The sequence below is a fragment of the Manis pentadactyla genome, chromosome 14 (assembly GCF_030020395.1).
Source record: "Manis pentadactyla isolate mManPen7 chromosome 14, mManPen7.hap1, whole genome shotgun sequence".
NCBI lineage: Eukaryota > Metazoa > Chordata > Mammalia > Pholidota > Manidae > Manis > Manis pentadactyla.
In genome coordinates this window covers 77,258,893-77,277,539 of record NC_080032.1, presented here as the reverse complement: position 1 = coordinate 77,277,539, position 18,647 = coordinate 77,258,893, and the positions used below count along the sequence as shown (strand labels likewise).

Sequence of the window (18,647 nt, the reverse complement as noted above, 5' to 3'; positions counted from 1 at the left end):
CTCTTAATACAGTAAATATGCAGTTGTTGTAAAAATAGACCAGACTGACTTATACTGGTCACACTTGCTAGGCAAGTTTCCCTAGAGAAAGCAAAATGTTTTGCTGGAGAAATTCTGTTGTAGAGGTAACAGGAGCAAAACACAGAATTAACAAGTGAGTAGGGCTTATGAATTGCCTCCTGTTGACAAACATGGTTGACTTACCTAGAACCGAAGACAGCATTAAGCTTACAATAGCCTGAAATATTTGATTAATTGCTGAAAGTGTCTAAAAGCATTAAACTTGTCCACACAACTAAGGTGGTCTCCCTTTCCCTCCTTTTTCCTTTTTTAAAACTTTTTTTTTACTTACTGTCTTCCTATGACCTTTTCCTTAACTATAAAATAAGTTGTCGTTTTGAACTGAAGTAAAGACTATAGGCTTGAATTCAGTCTATAGTATGATGGTACTTATTAACTATATTCTTGGGGAAGCCGTGTGTAGTGTTTACAATTTCAAACATTTCCCATATATTAACTCATTCAACAAACTTAGGAAATTGATACCGTTGTTATCCTCATTTTATAGAAGAGGACACTGAGATAAAAATGCTTTAATAACTCAAAATTAGAGCAGGAGTCATACTGAAAGTCTGGTTTCAGTAATCATTGAGACTGATTGCAATGATTTTTTTTACAAATTTTTTTCTTAGTGCCTATGAAGTCATCAAGCTAAAAGGATACACCAACTGGGCTATTGGACTAAGTGTGGCTGATCTCATTGAATCGATGTTGAAAAATCTGTCCAGAATTCATCCAGTGTCAACAATGGTGAAGGTAAGACAAGCTATTACAAAATAAAATGTTGATTTCTTGTGTATTGTTTTCCATACATAGATGCATTTTCAAAAGGATAAGATAAAGTCTCATTCCAATCATTTCTGTATCTCCAGAGTTTTAGGAAACTTTTCTACTTTTCCAGCAGAAGCTTATGACAAGAACCATAAAATTTGTAGAGGCTGAGAGATCCTGTAAACTTTAATAATTCTCCCTTGGTGATGGGGCAAATTAAATACTAATTCATCTTAATTGGCACATTCTCAAAATACATGATCATTTCTGTCAGTATAATAGTTTCATTTCCAGTGGTGTATTAAACTATAGATTGCCTTTGATGTAGCACTTAATACCTTAGCAAATTTAGTTTAAATAAAAACTATGGAGCAGTTAAGTAGAAATTGGTTATTTTAAAATAAAACTACAATTGTATTAAAACACTGTATAAGGTCTCCAACTCATTTTCTACAAGTCAGTAGCAGGGGTGAAAAAGTAAGAGGGGAAGCCAGTAGATGAAGAGAATTGCAAAAGAGACAGACAGTATTTGGCAGTAAAATGTGTTGTCAGTTGTCTATTTTTTTTCTCATTAATATAAAAAAAATTTTAAAAGCAAGTATGGCAGAAATGTTGAATAATTACTAAGTCTTGGAGTGTATACATAACAACTCATTTATTCTCTACTTTGGTATATGTATAGAATTTTTGAAACAAAAGCTTTTAAAAATTACTAAAATACACCATATAGTTACATAAACTAATTAGTTATGTAGTTAAACTGACCAGCTTGTAGGTGTTGTAGGAATCTTGCTTTTGAGTGGCCTCCAACTGCTATTCAGGACCCTGTAGGTCAGTTACCACCTAAAATTCCCTCCCAAACTAAAGAATTTTAAGAAACCTGGGACTTCATGAAAAGTAGCGCATTAAGATCCATGTTAGAATGCAATTTAATTTGAAGGCTTATGTACCAAATCATACTGAAGCATATCTAAGCAGAGAGAGATGTAGTAACGTTCAATAAAATGCTTATGACTTTCTTAGAAATTGTTAGTTTTATCAGAGTATATTGTATGTTCTGTGTATAAAACTTAATTCAAAATATAAGTATTAGGGAAATGAAAGAATGAGCTTGTGCGTATCCCATTTCCCACATTTTTTTTCTTGTTCAGGTAGGACCTGTGATTTCATTTCTTAATCTAAGTGCTTTTCTTGTCTGGCAGGGGATGTATGGCATTGAGAACGAAGTCTTCCTGAGCCTTCCATGTATCCTGAATGCCCGGGGATTAACCAGTGTCATTAACCAGAAGCTGAAGGATGATGAGGTTGCTCAGCTGAAGAAAAGTGCAGATACGCTGTGGGACATCCAGAAGGACCTGAAAGACCTGTGACTTCTGGCTTCTAGGCTGTAGAAACTTAAGAAACTACAAAGTGATTAACTACAAGCCTTTAGTTTTCATCCATGTACATGGATTGCAGTTTGCTTTTATCTTCCTAAATATGTGAATCTGGGCTCACAAGATCAAAGCCCATGCTTAGTTTAATGCTTGCACTATAAGCCCTTGAACAAATAAAATTAGCTATCATAGTGTGCTTCTGTTTCTGGGATTCTTTAACGATTTCTGAAAGATTTCAGTTTTTCAAAGAGTTCTTCTTCCACATCCCAAATTTCTTTGTCATTCACACTTCATTTTCTATATTCTTCCTCCAGACAGCATGAAAATCCTTCATTACACTGTGGCAATGGTTTTGTTGTCCTAAGAATATGGTTAATCTTTTAAAAGATTTTATTTTTTTTTTAGAGCATTTTTAGGTCCACAGCAAAACTGAGAGGGAGGTATAGAGATTTCCCATATACCACTTGACACATGCAAACAGGTGGTTTGAGCATCACCACAGTGGTACACTTGTTAACAGTTGAGTCAACATTGACACATGTTCACTCAGGGTCAACAAATAGTTTTCAGTCGGCTTCACTCTTGGTGGTGTACTTTTACGGAAGTGGAGACTGAAACACAAGTGTTAGGTGCCTGTCTCAGGTCACATTTCCCAGTTGCCTCAGTCTTTGGTATTATGATCATACTTAGCTGTAAAGAGGAAGGTTATTTAATGTCAACTTTGTTCTAGTTTATATACAATGCTGAATTTACAATAAGCCCGTGGTTTCCAAGCTTGCATTTCATAGATCAATTGAAAATTTTTAAACTTTGTCAGGGATGGGAAAGAAGGATGTGTAGGGGGCCTCAATAAAACTTTGGCAACTTTTAATTTTGCCACCGAGGACATGGAGCAAAAGATGACCATACATTCTTACCATCATATGGTCAGATAATACATTTTAATGCCAAAAGAATGGGAAGACTAACCTCAAATTTAGCAGCTGTCAGTGCCAATGTGCAGAAAGGCAAAAACAAAATGCTTGGAATGGCAGAGATGAGCTGGGAGAGGTCTGGGTCCTGGGTTTTTACGGAGCTGCCACACCAGGTATGGTTTGCCTGCTCCGAGATTGCATTTACGCCAGCAGAAAATAACCACGTTCATGGCTCCCCAAAGTTAATTCTTCGCAACACTGTAAGACTTGGGAACAACCAAACATAAGGCCCAGTACCTGGAAGCAAATAACTCTTATCTGATTGAAGAGAGAGACTTGAATAAAAGAACACAGCAGGGCACTGAAAAATGCACAGTCATCAAATTCAGTTGGGATGCTTTAGTTTGTCTCTGGGGCAAAACAGAAAATGGAACTGTCAGCGTAGCCTGGGAATAGAGGGGATGCCTAGTAACACCTGACTGATTAACATAGATTCAGATATTCCATAGGTTAATATCCAAAAGGCAAATACCACTATTTGGAACTGATGTAAAATAAATCCATAAAGGAAATTTTATCTTAAAAAATTTTAGCACTGAAAGTAACCTTGGCCCAAGTATGTTACAGAGGAGAAACGGAGACCCAATAGGACTAATCTGACTGGTGTAAATGCAGCCAAGCTAGTGTGCAGATCTATTGGTTAATATTCCTTAAAAGTGGCTGAAATGGAAGGATGTATTGGTGCACCTAACTGAAAAGTCTGGAAGTGTACTGACATGAAGCAGGACTCTATTCAGAACAGCAAAAATATCACCAGGATTATCAAGTTTTTCTCCAACTCCCTGTTCAGCTCTTCCCTCTGTATATCGACTTGATTTGCAGTTTCTGTGGCAAGTTACATAGCAATTCCAGTCCTACATCCTCTCATTCAGTGCAAGACAATTTCTAAATGAATCAAAGATTTAAATATAGAAAGAAAAAGCAAACATGTAAGTTAGAAAACGGGGCACATTCCTTTATTACCTTGAACTTGGAAGGATCTTTCTAACTAAGTCTCCAAATCTAGTCATGAAAGAAAAGAGTGGTTCAATTCAACCACAGAAAAGAACTGCCTACCTGGGAAAAAATGACATTAAGTCAAAAGACAACAAGCCAGGGTGGGGGTTGGGGGGGTGTATCCATTCCTATCACAGGCAAAGGGTGATATAAGGACTCCCTGTAAAGACTTATTAGAAATTGATTTTTTAAATGCCATAAAAAAATAAAAGATATGAACAGATAGTTCTCAAAAAAGGAAGCAGATAGCTATGAAATATGTGAAAAATCGTCTTCACTCATAAGAAATACAAGTTAAAAGTATACTGATACACCATTTTTTACCTAATAGGAAAAAAATCCTATAGTGTTTGATAACACACTAATAGCATGCCTGTGGGAAAATGGGACTCATTTACCGTGGGAAAGAGGATGAACTGATATAACCCTTATAGAGGGCAATTGAGCAATATCTATCAAAATTGTGAAAACATATGCCTTTGATTCAGAAGTTCCATTTTTGAGAAGTAATCCTACATACTAGCAAAAGAATGACATTAAGAATGTCTTAGGCAGCATTGTTTATAATAGAAAAAGAGTAAATAATTGAAATGTTCATCAATAGAGGACTGTTAAAGTGCCTCTCTTCATTTACTGGAATACTATACCATTGTGTAAAAGAATGAGCATACTTTCCACATACCAACACAGAAAGATATATCAATAAGTGAAAAGAATAGCCTGCAGAAAAATGGAGAGCGGAAAAGAACATATTTTATGTTTGATTGTATGCACGTTAAGAAACCATAAGGCTATAAAAAAGCCCATATACCTTTAGAGTTAACAGATCATGGAGGAGAGGGAGTATGGAAGGGCGCATTTTACAGTGAAATTTTTATACTTTTTGGCTTTTGAAAAAGGTGATTATATTGTTTATTAAAAGTTTTTAAAGTGAAGTGTTAAAAATTGCTTTAAATGTATAAAAATAACAAGGACATTAAAATCTTCCTAAATTCTGATACATTAATTTTATCTTCTTATTTCACTTCTTTTCCAGCCTCCTACACTGTGGAATAATAACAAAAATAACTTCGTCTTTTATAAAGTGTCTTTTACAAGCATTCTGAATGTTCTAGTAATGACTTTTTTTAATGTTCTTGCCTAGATCACAGAGTAAAGCAACCTATGCCAATCAGATCATTAGATTATAAGAGCTATTTGCTACTGTTTATAAAGTCAGAGTTCACAAAGCTTTCTTAAGACCTTGTAATTATCTCTTGGAAAAATTTGAGATTCAATTAAATGTGACACTATACATTTTCATGTAGAACATATAGTAAACATTATAAGAAATTCTGGGTCCCTTTATAAGCTCCTAGAACAGGCTGTTTCTGAATATTTGCTGTGTTTCAGGGCAATCTGCATCTAAGGGCATTGAGACATGTGTTTCCTTATTTCTAGATTATTAGTGTGAACCCACAGATCTACCATTCTCTTTAAATAGCCTCTATTACTTTAATAATGTAAGACAGATAATAAAGGACAGACTCTACAATGTTAAAATCGATAGATTTAAGTGGGTGGTATTGGAGAAAACATCTTCCATCCCTAGAAGATTTAATTTAATCTATTTTAAAACAACCAAGAAATTTTATCACTAGGGATCAGAGAAGGACAGACATATAGGTGATGAGATTATTCTGAGATGAAACTGGTTTGAGGTGAGAACAACTTCCTAAGAATATAGAAAGCCCAGAGGTTTAGAAAGGTTCAATAACACAAGGACTTTTTCTCCCCAGGGGGAAAAAAAAACCCAGAAGGTGATGATAACTCACCTCCCGGGTTATCTCTTTTTTGTCCTACTGACATGGTATTTGATCACTCACATTACAAAACACTCAAGGTTGCTGGGTACTCCTCTTAGCAAGAAGGAAATAGATGGCTGCCTGGAAATTGTGACTCCCACCTGATACCAGGCAGCTGGCACTTTCAATTCATGCCAAAGTCTCACACATGGTCATTTCTAATCAGCTACATAATTCTAAGAACAATGCACAGGATATTTTTAACAGTAGACAAAAATAAACACATATATATTAGTCAAGGGCTTTGCAAGGAGATATCATGAATGTACTTAAAGGATTTAAAGATTAAGCACACATTGTTTCTACCCTATTAATAGGGTTGGGGGAACAGGAGAAAGTGCTAGCACAATGCTTGACTCAAGCAGGCTTTTTGTGAATATTAGTTCAAATGCATATTAACAAAACACAATTTTAGGTTAAAAGACCTATTTTTACCTAAATATTATATTTATGTAAGATCCATATAGACACATAAGAAGGCATTTTTTCTATATATTAAATTTGAACACATTCTAAGGTCAAGAATATATTTACAACTCACTTTGAAATTAAATGCCAATTATATACTTTCATCCGTGCTTCAACCCATGTAATAAGCAGTACGGCCATTTGAATTTTAATACTAGAAATATTTGGACACCAAAAACCCTTTTAAAGATTCAAAAAAATATATGTCCTGAGGAGTTGGTTTTGTGTTTTATTTCGTGAGCATGGAGAACGGAATTAGAGAAAAGATGTCTTGTTTTATGTGGACATTTTGAGGCTGAGGCAGACTGTAGGGAGTTTTACTTACGATAGTGCCCAGTGTTAACTTTATTCTCAGAGATCCTTTATTCCTGTCCTTGTTAATTTTTTTCACCCTACTTCAGAATTGTGCAACCTTCTCACTATCATATGTATCACTATGAGCCATTTGAAATATTATCTAAAAAAATGTTTATTATAAGTAAATTAAACTACATAACAAGCAGCTGCAAGCAAAACCTCCAGACGTTTTATGGACTGTTAAGCTCCAGCTATTTCACTAGGGGCTGGGATTCCAAGATGAAGACGACGCAATTCTGCCTTCAACAGGCTTGTTGAGAAGAAACAGATGCACACCCAGAAAATTATTATAAAATGCAGTAGGACAACTGTAGCCAGAGGTAATGCACAGGGCATTAAAGGAGCAAAAAAGAGGAATTTCTAACACAACCTAGAAGGGTGGAGATTGAGAAAGCCTTGGTCTAGTGACACCTGGAGGGTAAGAGAGGAGTTGGCAGTTGCAGGAATAATGGGACCGACTGCTGGCAGAAGGGACAGTTTCAGCCCAGGCACAGAAGCAGGTCACAGTACTGTAGTGGGTGGGGGCGCGGCGGGAGGGGGGGGCTTCAAATGCAGCCTGACGTCTCTGGAGGGCGGGATTCCAGCTCTGAGTGTTAGATGATGAGGTTGGGGCAAGCGGCGGAGGCCTCCTTCCACACACACGTTTGCAGGAGAAAGTAGCGGTGGCGCAAAAACACGCAGGACCTCTCAGAACTACAGGGAACGCCGACAGTACTTCGACTCTTCAGATAATTATGACCTTTTGGGGATATTAGATTTAAGAACAGTGTGCTCATTAAACTCTAAAAAAAGATGTTCATTAACATAAATATATTTTATAAAAGATAATCTCTTCCCTCCTCAATTCCTTCACTGGAGAATTAAGTGCTATGACGCTAGGATGGATGGAGATGCTTGACTCAAAAAATGCATCATTTCTAGCAGAGATTTTCCCTAAGAAGGAAGAGCTACTGGTTCTGGAAAGTGCTTTCACCTCTCTGACATGCCAGCAGGTACATCAGAAAACCTGGGCTGTGTCTGGGCACTGTCTGTTCCCTTCTTTTCCTCCTTCCCGAATTTCCTATTTTTTCCTAGAAGAAACCCCACTGTTTGTTCAACTTTGACATTACAGCATTTTACTCATGTTTGATGACTTTATTTTTTTTATGCACTTGATTGTGCTCTTAAGTGCTTAAACATGAAGAATTCTGCCTATGTCTCCAGAAATAGATGTATGCGTTCATGAATCTAGTCATTAATTTTGACTGAGTGCTTAATTTGTACCAGGCAATAATAGGCACTGGAGAAAGAGTGGAGAAAGAGGCAATGGACATGAAGACACGTGGGAAACGGACACTAATCAAACAATCACACAAGTAGATACATATAATTACAAACTGTAGTAAGTATTATGCAGGACAATTGCAGGCTACAAACAAGTACATTTAAGAAGTGGGCCTACCCTATCTGGGGAGCCATAGAAGGTTCTCCTCTGGGATAGGTGCATTTGATCTGAATGCGAAAGATTTGAAAGATTTGAAGAGCATTCTAGGCAGAGGGCACAGCATGTACAAAGGCTGTGGGGTGGAAAGAACCGTGGCCTATTTCAGAAACTGAAAGACAGCCAGTGTGGCTGGTGTTCAGAGAAAAAGAAAAGGACAGTTAAGAAAAAGAAGCAGCTCAGAAGTACACAGGTACTGTATTCTGCAAGAGCCTGTGAGCCAGGTTTAGGATGTGGACCCTTAGTCTAAGAGAATTTGAAGGCAGCTGGGTGTTTTGAGTTTGACTGTGACTTGATCAGATTTGCATGTTTCAAAAATCATTTTAGTTGTCAAGTATTAAGAGTGGATCCTAGAAACCATTACAACAGATGTTTGTAACTTAGACTAAGGTGGTGAGGATAGAGAAGTAGAGAACTGGGAGAATTCTGAAGATACAGAACTGCATTGATAGGACTTAAGAGCAACAAGCAGCAGGTAGGCACAGTGGTTAGGCAGGCATGTTCTACTGTAAGCCTGCCTGATGAAAATCATGGCTCTGACACTTGTTAGCTGGGTAACTTTGAGCCAGTCCATTGACTTCAGTCTCAGTTTTCACTTCTATAAAATGGGTATAATATTGGTACTTCCCACCCAAGGCTGCTGTAAGAATGAAATATTTAATAGACCGAGAGCATCTAGCACATTGCCTGACACATGGGAATGCTCTACAAATGCCTGGTGCTATCAGCTTGGATATGGGGGATGTAGATGGAAGAGAGAGGGTCAAAGGGGACTCTCAGAAATGATATTCATTGTCTTCAAACATGGCTTAAGTTAGTTTAGGATGAATCATTTAAGGATATGAAATTGTTAAGCTCTAAACTAGTAAACAGTCTATGAAAAATGATTGTGCTTTTGCCCAATGAGAGAATCTTTTCTTCAGGTCCACCCCAATGAGGAAATTACTCTCCCCTCAAAGAGTGATTATAAAGAAAAGAACACCATTTTTGTCGAGGAAAGTTGAACACCAAAGAGCAAAATCACAGATAGGTGCCCAGATACCACAGAGCTCTAATAGTAAAATAGATAAGCAGGTGTTCCTTGGACCCTAAGGAATTATCGGCCACCTCCTTAAGAGGCTATTGAGACATACTCATTCATTCTTTCTGGAAATATTTCTGGAATACCTATAATATGCCCTGTAATTTGCTGGCAGCACAGATCCAAAAGTGACCATGACATACATGGTTCCTATCTGCTTAAAGATTGGCATGGAAGATTGATGTTAAACAAAACCCAAGAAATTATTTAAAATAAAACTCTATAACTGAAATCAGCAAGTTGGAAAAATAAGTAGAACTGATAAAGTAAAAATAAGAGAAAAAATAGCAAACACCATAAAGGCTGTATATTTTGGAGGTAAAGCAAACATCACATTAAAATATTAATAATATAAGCAGCCTCATTAAAGTCAGGAAAACATTATAGATGGTTCTGATTGTTAATTTGGCAATGTTTGGTATAGGCTAGCTATTGCAATCAAATAAAAATTAATTGTGTTATAAACATTGAGAAAGAATAATTTTAGATAATTACCTAAAAAAAATCCAAGAAACACCATTTGAAACCTATCAAAATCAATAAGACAATATAATAAGATAACAAATATAAGATAACTATGTAAACATCAATAACTTTCTTTTAAATTAGAAGAAATTCAAAATTGAAATGGGGAAGAAGTCTCACTTCGCATATCACACTATGATAAAGTCTTTAAAATACTGATGAACAAATTAAATAAAAGTGAAATCTTATATGAAGAAAATTAGATTACTAATTACAAATTATAATAAAATAATTTTATGTTCTAAAATCTACTAATTAAAAGAACTGAATACAGAAATAATTTTATATTCTTGAGTGGGAAAACAATATCACCAAGATATCTGTCCTTTCCAATATGAAATTACTTGAATTCCAAGCTGACTCTGAATGAACTGAGGTTTTGGTTTCAGTTTTGGTAGCAGAGGAGTGTGAGGGGGTGGTAGTTGTTTTTGGGGTGGTGGATTGGATTTATCCACATGGAATAGACTTGGATGGGACGTTTAAAGAACAATAGCAATGTGGTCATAGTTTCCTACGGACTATGTGCTTGTGGCAAGAAGGAGAACCAGGTGAATGTGGGGACACTTTAGGAGGAAGAAGGCTAAGGCCATTAACAGGTTTCAGATGATGATAACTTGGTCCACAGCAACTCACAGGCAGCAGAGAAATGGATCCCTTTGAGATAAAAAGTTAAAGAGGAAAAGCTGATAGGACTCAGGGCTTAAAATAAACTATGAGCATTTCCAGGCTCTGAATGAAAAATTTGTAAGTATTAAAAAAGACCCTGACATGAGATAGGGATTCCCAGTAGGGAGTGTCATGAAACAGACGGAAGGGCAGGAAACATTGGAGAAATCATCAGGAGAACCTGGGCATCTCAGAGAGAAGATCTAGAAATAAGGAGAAGACTTCTCTTTCAGACATCTAGGTAAGGGCTTTCAGCAGTTCCTTGCAAAGACAAAACCTGAAATTAATAACAGAACTATCATTTGGATTTTGCTGCATACACCACACTTAAGCTAAATGTTTAAAAATCGTTCATATTATTCATGGTATAACATGAATTCAGTCCTTCTTATCTAAGCCTGTTGTCTTCATAAAATCCTAAATAATGAAACTCTCCAGAGACTGATGTGCATTAAAAGTCTCACCTGGATGAATGGCACCTGAACCTCACTCAGCCTCCTTCTATCCAGAGAAGGGAAACTGGATGAGCAGTATTTCTCATAGAATTTTGTTTTAACAGGTCCAGTTTCTGTGTCGTATGCTGACTCTAGTGGATAAGTTAATTGTGCCAGGACACGATGGTCCCTTTCTACATGACTTTCAGATAGTTTTAAAGAAGTCTTTCTCCATGAGGATTTAAAAATATATATAGTCTTGGTAAATAATTACCATCACTACCAAGAGTAAGTCTAGCCCTTACAATCTTCTGAAGCCCTCAAAAAAGAAAAAAACGAAACAAAAAAAAAAGCACCAAAAACAAAAGAGAAGGAAACAGATGTTTGGACAGATAATAACCTTCTGTTATTCTACAGACTTCCCTGCTCTTCCCTGAAGGAGACAAATTCTTTTATTTTAAATGATGTATTTTGGTAGAGGTGAGTTTCTAATATTCTACACAACTAAGACAAAAGTTTTAATTTTATCTGACAGCCTGATACACGTGTCTCAATATTGTCCCCAAAGTGGTGAACTATGCCAGGTATTTAACCAGTAGTTCATAAGTACTTTAAGAAGCCATTCTTTGTTATTTGTAGAATTCACCCAGTTTCAAACATGTAGATATTTTCCCTCCCAAAAGTGTTTGGGAATCTTAAAAATCCCTAATTAAAATGTACATGGTTTGAGACAATATATACTTGAAAAACAACTTTCAAAGTCTTTTTCTCACAACTAATCTTGCAAAAGCTGTATGTTCAATTCCTGTCTCAAGCCCTAATTTTAACCAGTTGCAAAGTTGAGATAATAAATGCTTTCAGGAAGACAGTACCCTTGAATTTCAGTGCAGAAATTCATTTGGTCTGGGATTTAAGAACTCAACATCAGATTTTAATTGCATACTTTTAACTGTGTCTCCACATATTTGCACATCTCTCCCTTGAAGGATAGTAACAGCTAAGCTAATTGCCAAAGAGATAGTAAATTGCCTTTAATTCTAACCCTTTCTTGGCTACTTTAGAAGATACTGCATGCATTATATTCTGATTCTTCATTTCCTGAACTTACCTGAGAGGTATCTCCTTATACTACAGTTATTTGATCTTTTCTGATCAATTTACCCTCAGGAATAGGCTGCCGCTTACATAAGAGCCACAACTTGGCTAATTTTGATGTTATATGATATATTGTCAGGAGGAAAAAACATTTTCATGAATTATGAGATTTTGGGGGAACCTGAAGTCAGGTGCATTAATCAGTTCTGTTACATTCCTTTGGTGAGAAAATCAGTAATGTGTCTACACTTGGTTTTAAGAAACCTGGGAAATGTGTTCTCAGCCAGGTGGCCGTATTCCCAGGATGACTGAGGAACCCAGTTTAGTACATGATCTAAAGAGTAAACACTCTTAAATTTTGCTTTTACTCATGAAATAAATAAAACAAAGTTTGGCTTTGAAAGTAAAGCTAAAGTTTCTAATTCTTTTCACCAAAAAACAAAAACAAAATGAAAGGAAACTTTTTTTTTAACCATAATGTTAACATGCCCTGTAGACCATAGAGAGAGTTGTATTACCTTATGTAATTTTTTCATTTATGGTTTTAACTAGGCAGCTATATATTTGGTGAAATACTGACTTTATCTAAAGTAATTACCTGCAAGAACACACCTAAAAAATGCAACCCCAAGAATCAAACCCATGCTTTTAATCACTGAGATATCAATACGCTGAAGCATATGCTTGCATTCCTGTCTTCATTGCACTGTTAGAAAGACCTCTTAAAACAAACAACAGAATATATTTGCCATCTGGCAAATGGACTTAGAAAAAGATCTCTTAGCATGTTCTAATGCCCCTCTCTTCTTCACATCCTTCCAACCTAAATCAACACTAAAGAGTTTTATAATCACCTACATCCTGAAAGTGATTCCACAGTATTTCCTGGGAGCCATTTCAGTGTTACAAGAACTACTTGTCTTGGTACCTGTGTAATTGCTAATAACATAAAGTGATTGTGGTGTAGTGACTGAGAAATAACCCATACTGATCTTGTGAAAGACTTAATTAAAAAAAAATTTTAATGTGAATGTAATCTAACACTAAATTAAAAAATCTCACTTTCCCACAGAATTGTTTATAATTGCACTGAGGAATATCTATGACTGTTGTGACTTTTCCTTTTGTTCTGACACTGTCACATCCAGGATTTGTGTCTAATGATAACAGACTTTTATGCCTTCTGCACATAAAAATGGAGATTTATCAGGTTGATAGAAACAGCTAAATCAAAAACTATATGATCTCAAGGGGACATTTGATGGACATTGGTGGTACAAGCGTTCCCTGGGGTCTCGTGTATTCTGGGTGGGCTCCAAACTCTGGTTTGCCTAAACTACACAGCATTGATGTGGAAGGTAAAGAAGGTGATTACCAACGGGTGTTCCATCTAACAGAAACCAATTTAGAACAATGGTTGTACTTCCATTAGAGTTTCTTTCACTATAGTAAAAAACAAGCAAATAAATATTACTCACCATCTCTTTCTGTTTTGGAAGAAAGTTAAACGTGGCCACATACATAACTTGACTTGTTATCTTTGTCACATTTGGCATTTTCTCATAGGTATGTATGTAAATATGCATATTTTATAAGCTTCTGTACAGCATATGTATCTGTATATATATATATATGTGTGTGTGTGTATGTATCTATATATACTTAGTGTAAAGTGACCGTGTAAAAAGATCTGGCAATATTCTACACCCCAAACTAAGTGGAGAATGTCAGAAAAGTCAGCCTGTTGCTTAGTATCTCTAACCTCCCCACAAGTGTTCCTGCATCTAAGGGGAAAGGTGAGAAGGGAGGAAAGAAGAGTCCAGATGGCAGGCAACTAACGCCCTGCTGAGCTGAGACGGGGCAGGAGGCAGAGGAGCATCCCGGGTTCCACCGTTGGCCAACTTCATGCGTCTAGACCGCCATCTCTGGACTCTGAGCCCAAGTAGGATTCGGCAGACACTGTAGAAGGGATGTGCATATGTTCTCATATCTGTTCCTCACAACAGCCCCATGAGGTAAGTATTACACCCCATGTTATGGGCTGTTCAAGAGTCCCGTTACCTGACTCCAGGGCCCTTGCTTTAACAGTCTCGCTGGGCTGCCTCGCCACAGGCCTCTGGTGAACACGCAGCAGCAGCAGGCCGAGGCTTCCGCTTCTGGGAGCTTTTGCTTTCATCTGCCTACACTTTTACTCAGGATTCTGATTTTTTAAAACATATATATATATACACACACACACATGTATTTTTTTAATTGGTCATATTTATTTTATTGAAAATTTAATGGGATAATGGAGTAGGGATGTACTCTAACAAAAGCAGTACAAAATTCGAACTTCTCAGGGTGACTCACTGTCCTCCCAGAGAGAGATCATTTCTCTGCCTTCTCTCTTCCCTCAGATCTCATTCTTTCACCTCTTATTCACAGGGGCTCAAACTCCTAGAATGGCAGTGCATAGTAGTTGCTCTGTATATACATTAGCTGAGTTTTTCTACATTTGCAAGTGCCAGCTAAGCACGCCTTTGACATCTAAAGACAGTCAAGGAGACTGAACAAGGTCGAAGCAAATGCGTGGTTTTCTAAATGTATCTAGTGACCTCTGCTGGACACTGACCACAGAAACCTAACATGGGTCTTCCTGTTTCCTAATTGATTCTCCCCTCTTTTCATTCAATGATAAAATGTTAGTGTGAGTGTGAAATTAAGAATCAGGAGCTTTTGAGAGTCCTTCTATCTTGGAGAGACCCCTCTCCTCCGCCCCTTTCTGTCCTCCTTCCCCCGGTTTGTGTTTTAAGCACAAATCTTATTGGAGAATAATCAGGGATCTAGGAAGCAAAGAACCTCCTCTCTGATTTCTTCCCTCATTTTCTTGCCTAAATGACTGCCTATCTTTGCACACACAGCTGAAAGATGGAGATTGGCCCCAGATGGTGTGGCTAGATGAAGTTACGTGCCAAGGACATAGTTCACATGGCGCCACTTATTTCACCATGTTTCACTTATCCCAGCGAGCAATTTTCAAGATGACATTTGCCACTACAAAGCAAAGGATTGGTAGAGGATGTCCTCATATTGAGAATTACAGGATCAAAAGAGTTACCTGCCTACTTTGGTGGGTCATTGGAGATGGTGTATTTTGAGAGTCCTGGGACTTGAAGAAAACAAACTCAAGTGAGAACCAAGGACCAGGCTTTTCAAAAATTCAAAGTAATGAGAATGGGAATGGGTGAAACAACCACGAGGTGATACGATTAAAGTTTCACCTATCTTGGTATATGTGTATGAATTTGTTGCAGAAAATTTGTATAACACAAATAAATAAGAAAGATCACAGAAATACTAATTATAATATCTCTATCTGAGGAGAACCATTGCAAAAATTTTGTTATTATCTATTCCAGTCCTCTATTTATTATATATCATGAGTAGAAGCGGATATGTACACTTTTTTTTTACAAAATTTATTTATTTATTTGTTTATTTATTTATTTATTTTGCCTACTACTTGTTTTTATTTAGTATGTCCTGGAATGTTTCCATTGATTTAAGGTCATTTACCCCTAAAATGTTTTATGCAATTAATTATTTAAGCAGATAATATATGCACATTGCACAATATTCAGAAAATTGAAGAAAAGTAAGTCTCCCTTTTACTCCTTTCCTCTCCAATAGTAACCACTGCTACTAGGGGAAGCTTTTAATAAACCACTATACATCTTATAAATAAGGCTAATAGTTACTAAATTAGTTGGTATAGTGCCAAGCACTATATTAAGTACCTTATATAAACGATCTCATCTCCATTTTAGGAAGAAAATCAAAACTTCTTTCACAAATTGATTTGAGGTTACATAGTTGGTAAGTGGCAGATTAGACTTGGACCCATGAGTGATTAACTTACAACCAAGGATATGGTACCTGGCTCATACTGTAAATGAATATATAAGCCTTACGGTGTAATTTGGATAATGTGAATTGGCTATCCTGGGGCTTGTTAACCCTGGAAGAAGCAATCTCAGGATTGCTGAGACTAAACACTGCAGACTGAAGCTCCATCATCACCCTGTCAACCCATTCTCACTTCTTGCCAAGATGTCCTTCTGTTTTTTTTTTTTAATTGAAGTAGAGTTGGTATACAATATTACATTGGTTTCAGGTGTACAACATAGTGATTTGACAATTATATACATTACAAAATGTTCATCACAGTAAGTGTAGTTACTGTCACCATACAGTTATTGTATTATTGGCTATATTCCCCATGCTGTACTTTTTGTCCCAGTGACTTATTTTATAATTGAAACTTTGTATGCACTCTTTATCCCCTTCACCTATTTTGCCAATCCCCCACCCCACATCTACCCTATGGCAACTTCCAGTTTGTTCTCTATATTTGAATCTATCTCTGTTTTGTTTGTTTTAATTTTTTTGATTGCACACATAAGTGCAATCACATGGTATTTTTTTCCTCTGTCTGATTTATTTCACTTTGCATAATACCCTCAGGTTATCTCAAGTGGCAAGATTTCATTCTTTTTTATGGCTGAGTAATATCCCATGGTACATATGTACTTTGGGTTTTATTGGAATTTGTATTTTTAGGACTCATAGAAGTTATGTCAATACAAGCAAATCATTTCGTGAAGGAGAAAGTTATTTTGATAATTTGGGCTCTGATCTTTACTATTTTAGGGCTTGACTTTTTGATTAGTCATATAACTTTGTCCTTACCACTCAAATGAATGGAAAATAGACTACATCTTTAAATTTATTATTACAAAGATAAAAATCTAATATGTTACTGAATCATAGAAGACATATTTAATCTACTTGATTCCCATTGATTCATTAATATCAGATAATGAAATACAGTTTTTATCTATCCTGAGTCATTAAAGTACACTTAAGTCAATAAAGCCAACTATATAGAAAATGGCTAAAGACCTCACAAAAGGTTATAGTACTAACAAATAATAAATAGTAGTAATAAATAGTAAAAATTAAAATAGTAATAGTACTATTTAACAAATTGTTAGTAGAAGTAATAAAATATTCTCTTCCTGTAATTCTAATGTGAAAGATGTTTTGTGTAAATTTCAATTCTGCTATATGGTATAATGTAATAATGTAAAAATATCAATTGTAGGCTGAATCTTATAAATAAGATGTTTCAAAATCAAGCATGCTTGTGAATGTCTTTCCTCCATTTAAGAGCAATGTAGAGTATTTCTGTGGGTATGTAAATAAATTAGCACATACAGACTTATATGCAAACAAACACATGGAAAGGAAAAATATGCATTCATTGGCAGAGTGGTCCTGATCATATTTCAGAACCTAATTTCTTTTGCAATTTTCTTACCACATTTGAATATTTTTACATCTAGCAAATTATTTTTTTATCAGTTTGATAATATTTGAAGTAAAAGCACAAATATGAAAACTAATTTTTACTACCTATTAAAATGATGATCTGATAATCATTAATCAAAATTGTATTCTTTGATGTTATATCCAAAGACACACAGGTATTTATTCTTTCTCATAGAAAAATTTTTGAGAAAAATAATTAAGGAAAGGGGAACCGAGGTCTATGTCTACCATTCAAATTTAGTTTGTAAATGTAGAATAAAATAACTAGGAATACTTTTTTAATGTTCTAGAATTAGGAATCAAAGAAAAGAAAACTTAGGGAATCTAAAGGGATTTAAAGCATAGAAACACATGCTGGTCAATTCTACATGTAATCTAAATCTGTCTGCAAACTTTATCAGGAGAAGTGCTAATCTTGGATAACTCTGAAAGTGATGAAATAATCAGCGATGACTGTGTGAACCTGGGAGTTTGGTCAAAAGGACAAGGGCTAAAGGTCTGAACTTGTATCATGCTCAGCTTATGAGGATTCCATTATCCAAAGGGGTGCTAGCCTAAACCCCAGCACCCGAGTATTTTACACATCATTGAGTTGTTTAGGTAGATATTGACTGGAGATACTGTCTTCACTGAAGCTTCCCAGAAAGACTGTAGAAAGGAGCTGAGCTTTCCTCCTTCGACCAGGAGTTCTCTCGGAAGCACAAGAGATTTCATTCAGCTGGTTTATTCCTATGAGAAACTACCGAAGCCTGAGGTCATCCAGCTCTGATCCTCCACAGCTCTAGGCGCACGGCTTCTGAGATCACAGTTAATTGAAAGAGGGATTCAAAACATTTCAGAGGACTGAAAGAAGAATGCTCCGAGGCCGATCCCTTTCTGTGACATCGCTGGGCGGGCTTCCTCGGTGGGAGGTTGAAGAACTTCCCGTGGAGGATTTACTGCTCTTCGAAGTAGCTTGGGAAGTAACCAATAAAGGTTTGTACTGCTCCCCAAGGTGGTGGCTATTTGCCAGGTTGCTGAAGAATGTAGACTAGGCTTCCACAGTTCACTCCAGGGAGAAGAACTGCCAGTGAGTCAGGAAACTATTCAAACTGAATATAAGTTTAGGTTATGTTTAACCTTGTATATTTCAACAAGCCATGATAAT

General features: G+C 36.3%; 2 protein-coding genes across 4 annotated transcripts in view; both read left to right on the top strand.

Moving 5' to 3' along the window:
- LDHB (lactate dehydrogenase B) overlaps positions 1 to 16,031 on the top strand; it is a 31,270-nt gene extending 15,239 nt beyond the window's left edge. Inside the window, exons 6-8 of one of the 2 annotated variants that reach the window (XM_057491431.1) lie at positions 693 to 816; positions 2,034 to 2,241; positions 16,017 to 16,031. In XM_057491431.1, the coding sequence (XP_057347414.1) occupies positions 693 to 816; positions 2,034 to 2,201 (292 nt within the window). In that variant the 3' untranslated portion in view covers positions 2,202 to 2,241; positions 16,017 to 16,031. Of the gene's footprint in view, positions 1 to 692; positions 817 to 2,033; positions 2,404 to 16,016 lie in introns of those variants that run through there. The other variant, XM_036889428.2, reaches the window with a different exon arrangement.
- Positions 16,032 to 18,080: 2,049 nt separating this feature from the next.
- GYS2 (glycogen synthase 2) overlaps positions 18,081 to 18,647 on the top strand; it is a 54,570-nt gene continuing 54,003 nt past the window's right edge. The window contains exon 1 of one of the 2 annotated variants that reach the window (XM_036889557.2): positions 18,081 to 18,475. In XM_036889557.2, coding sequence (XP_036745452.2) covers positions 18,355 to 18,475 — 121 coding nt within the window. In that variant the 5' untranslated portion in view covers positions 18,081 to 18,354. Of the gene's footprint in view, positions 18,574 to 18,647 lie in introns of both variants that reach the window. The other variant, XM_036889558.2, reaches the window with a different exon arrangement.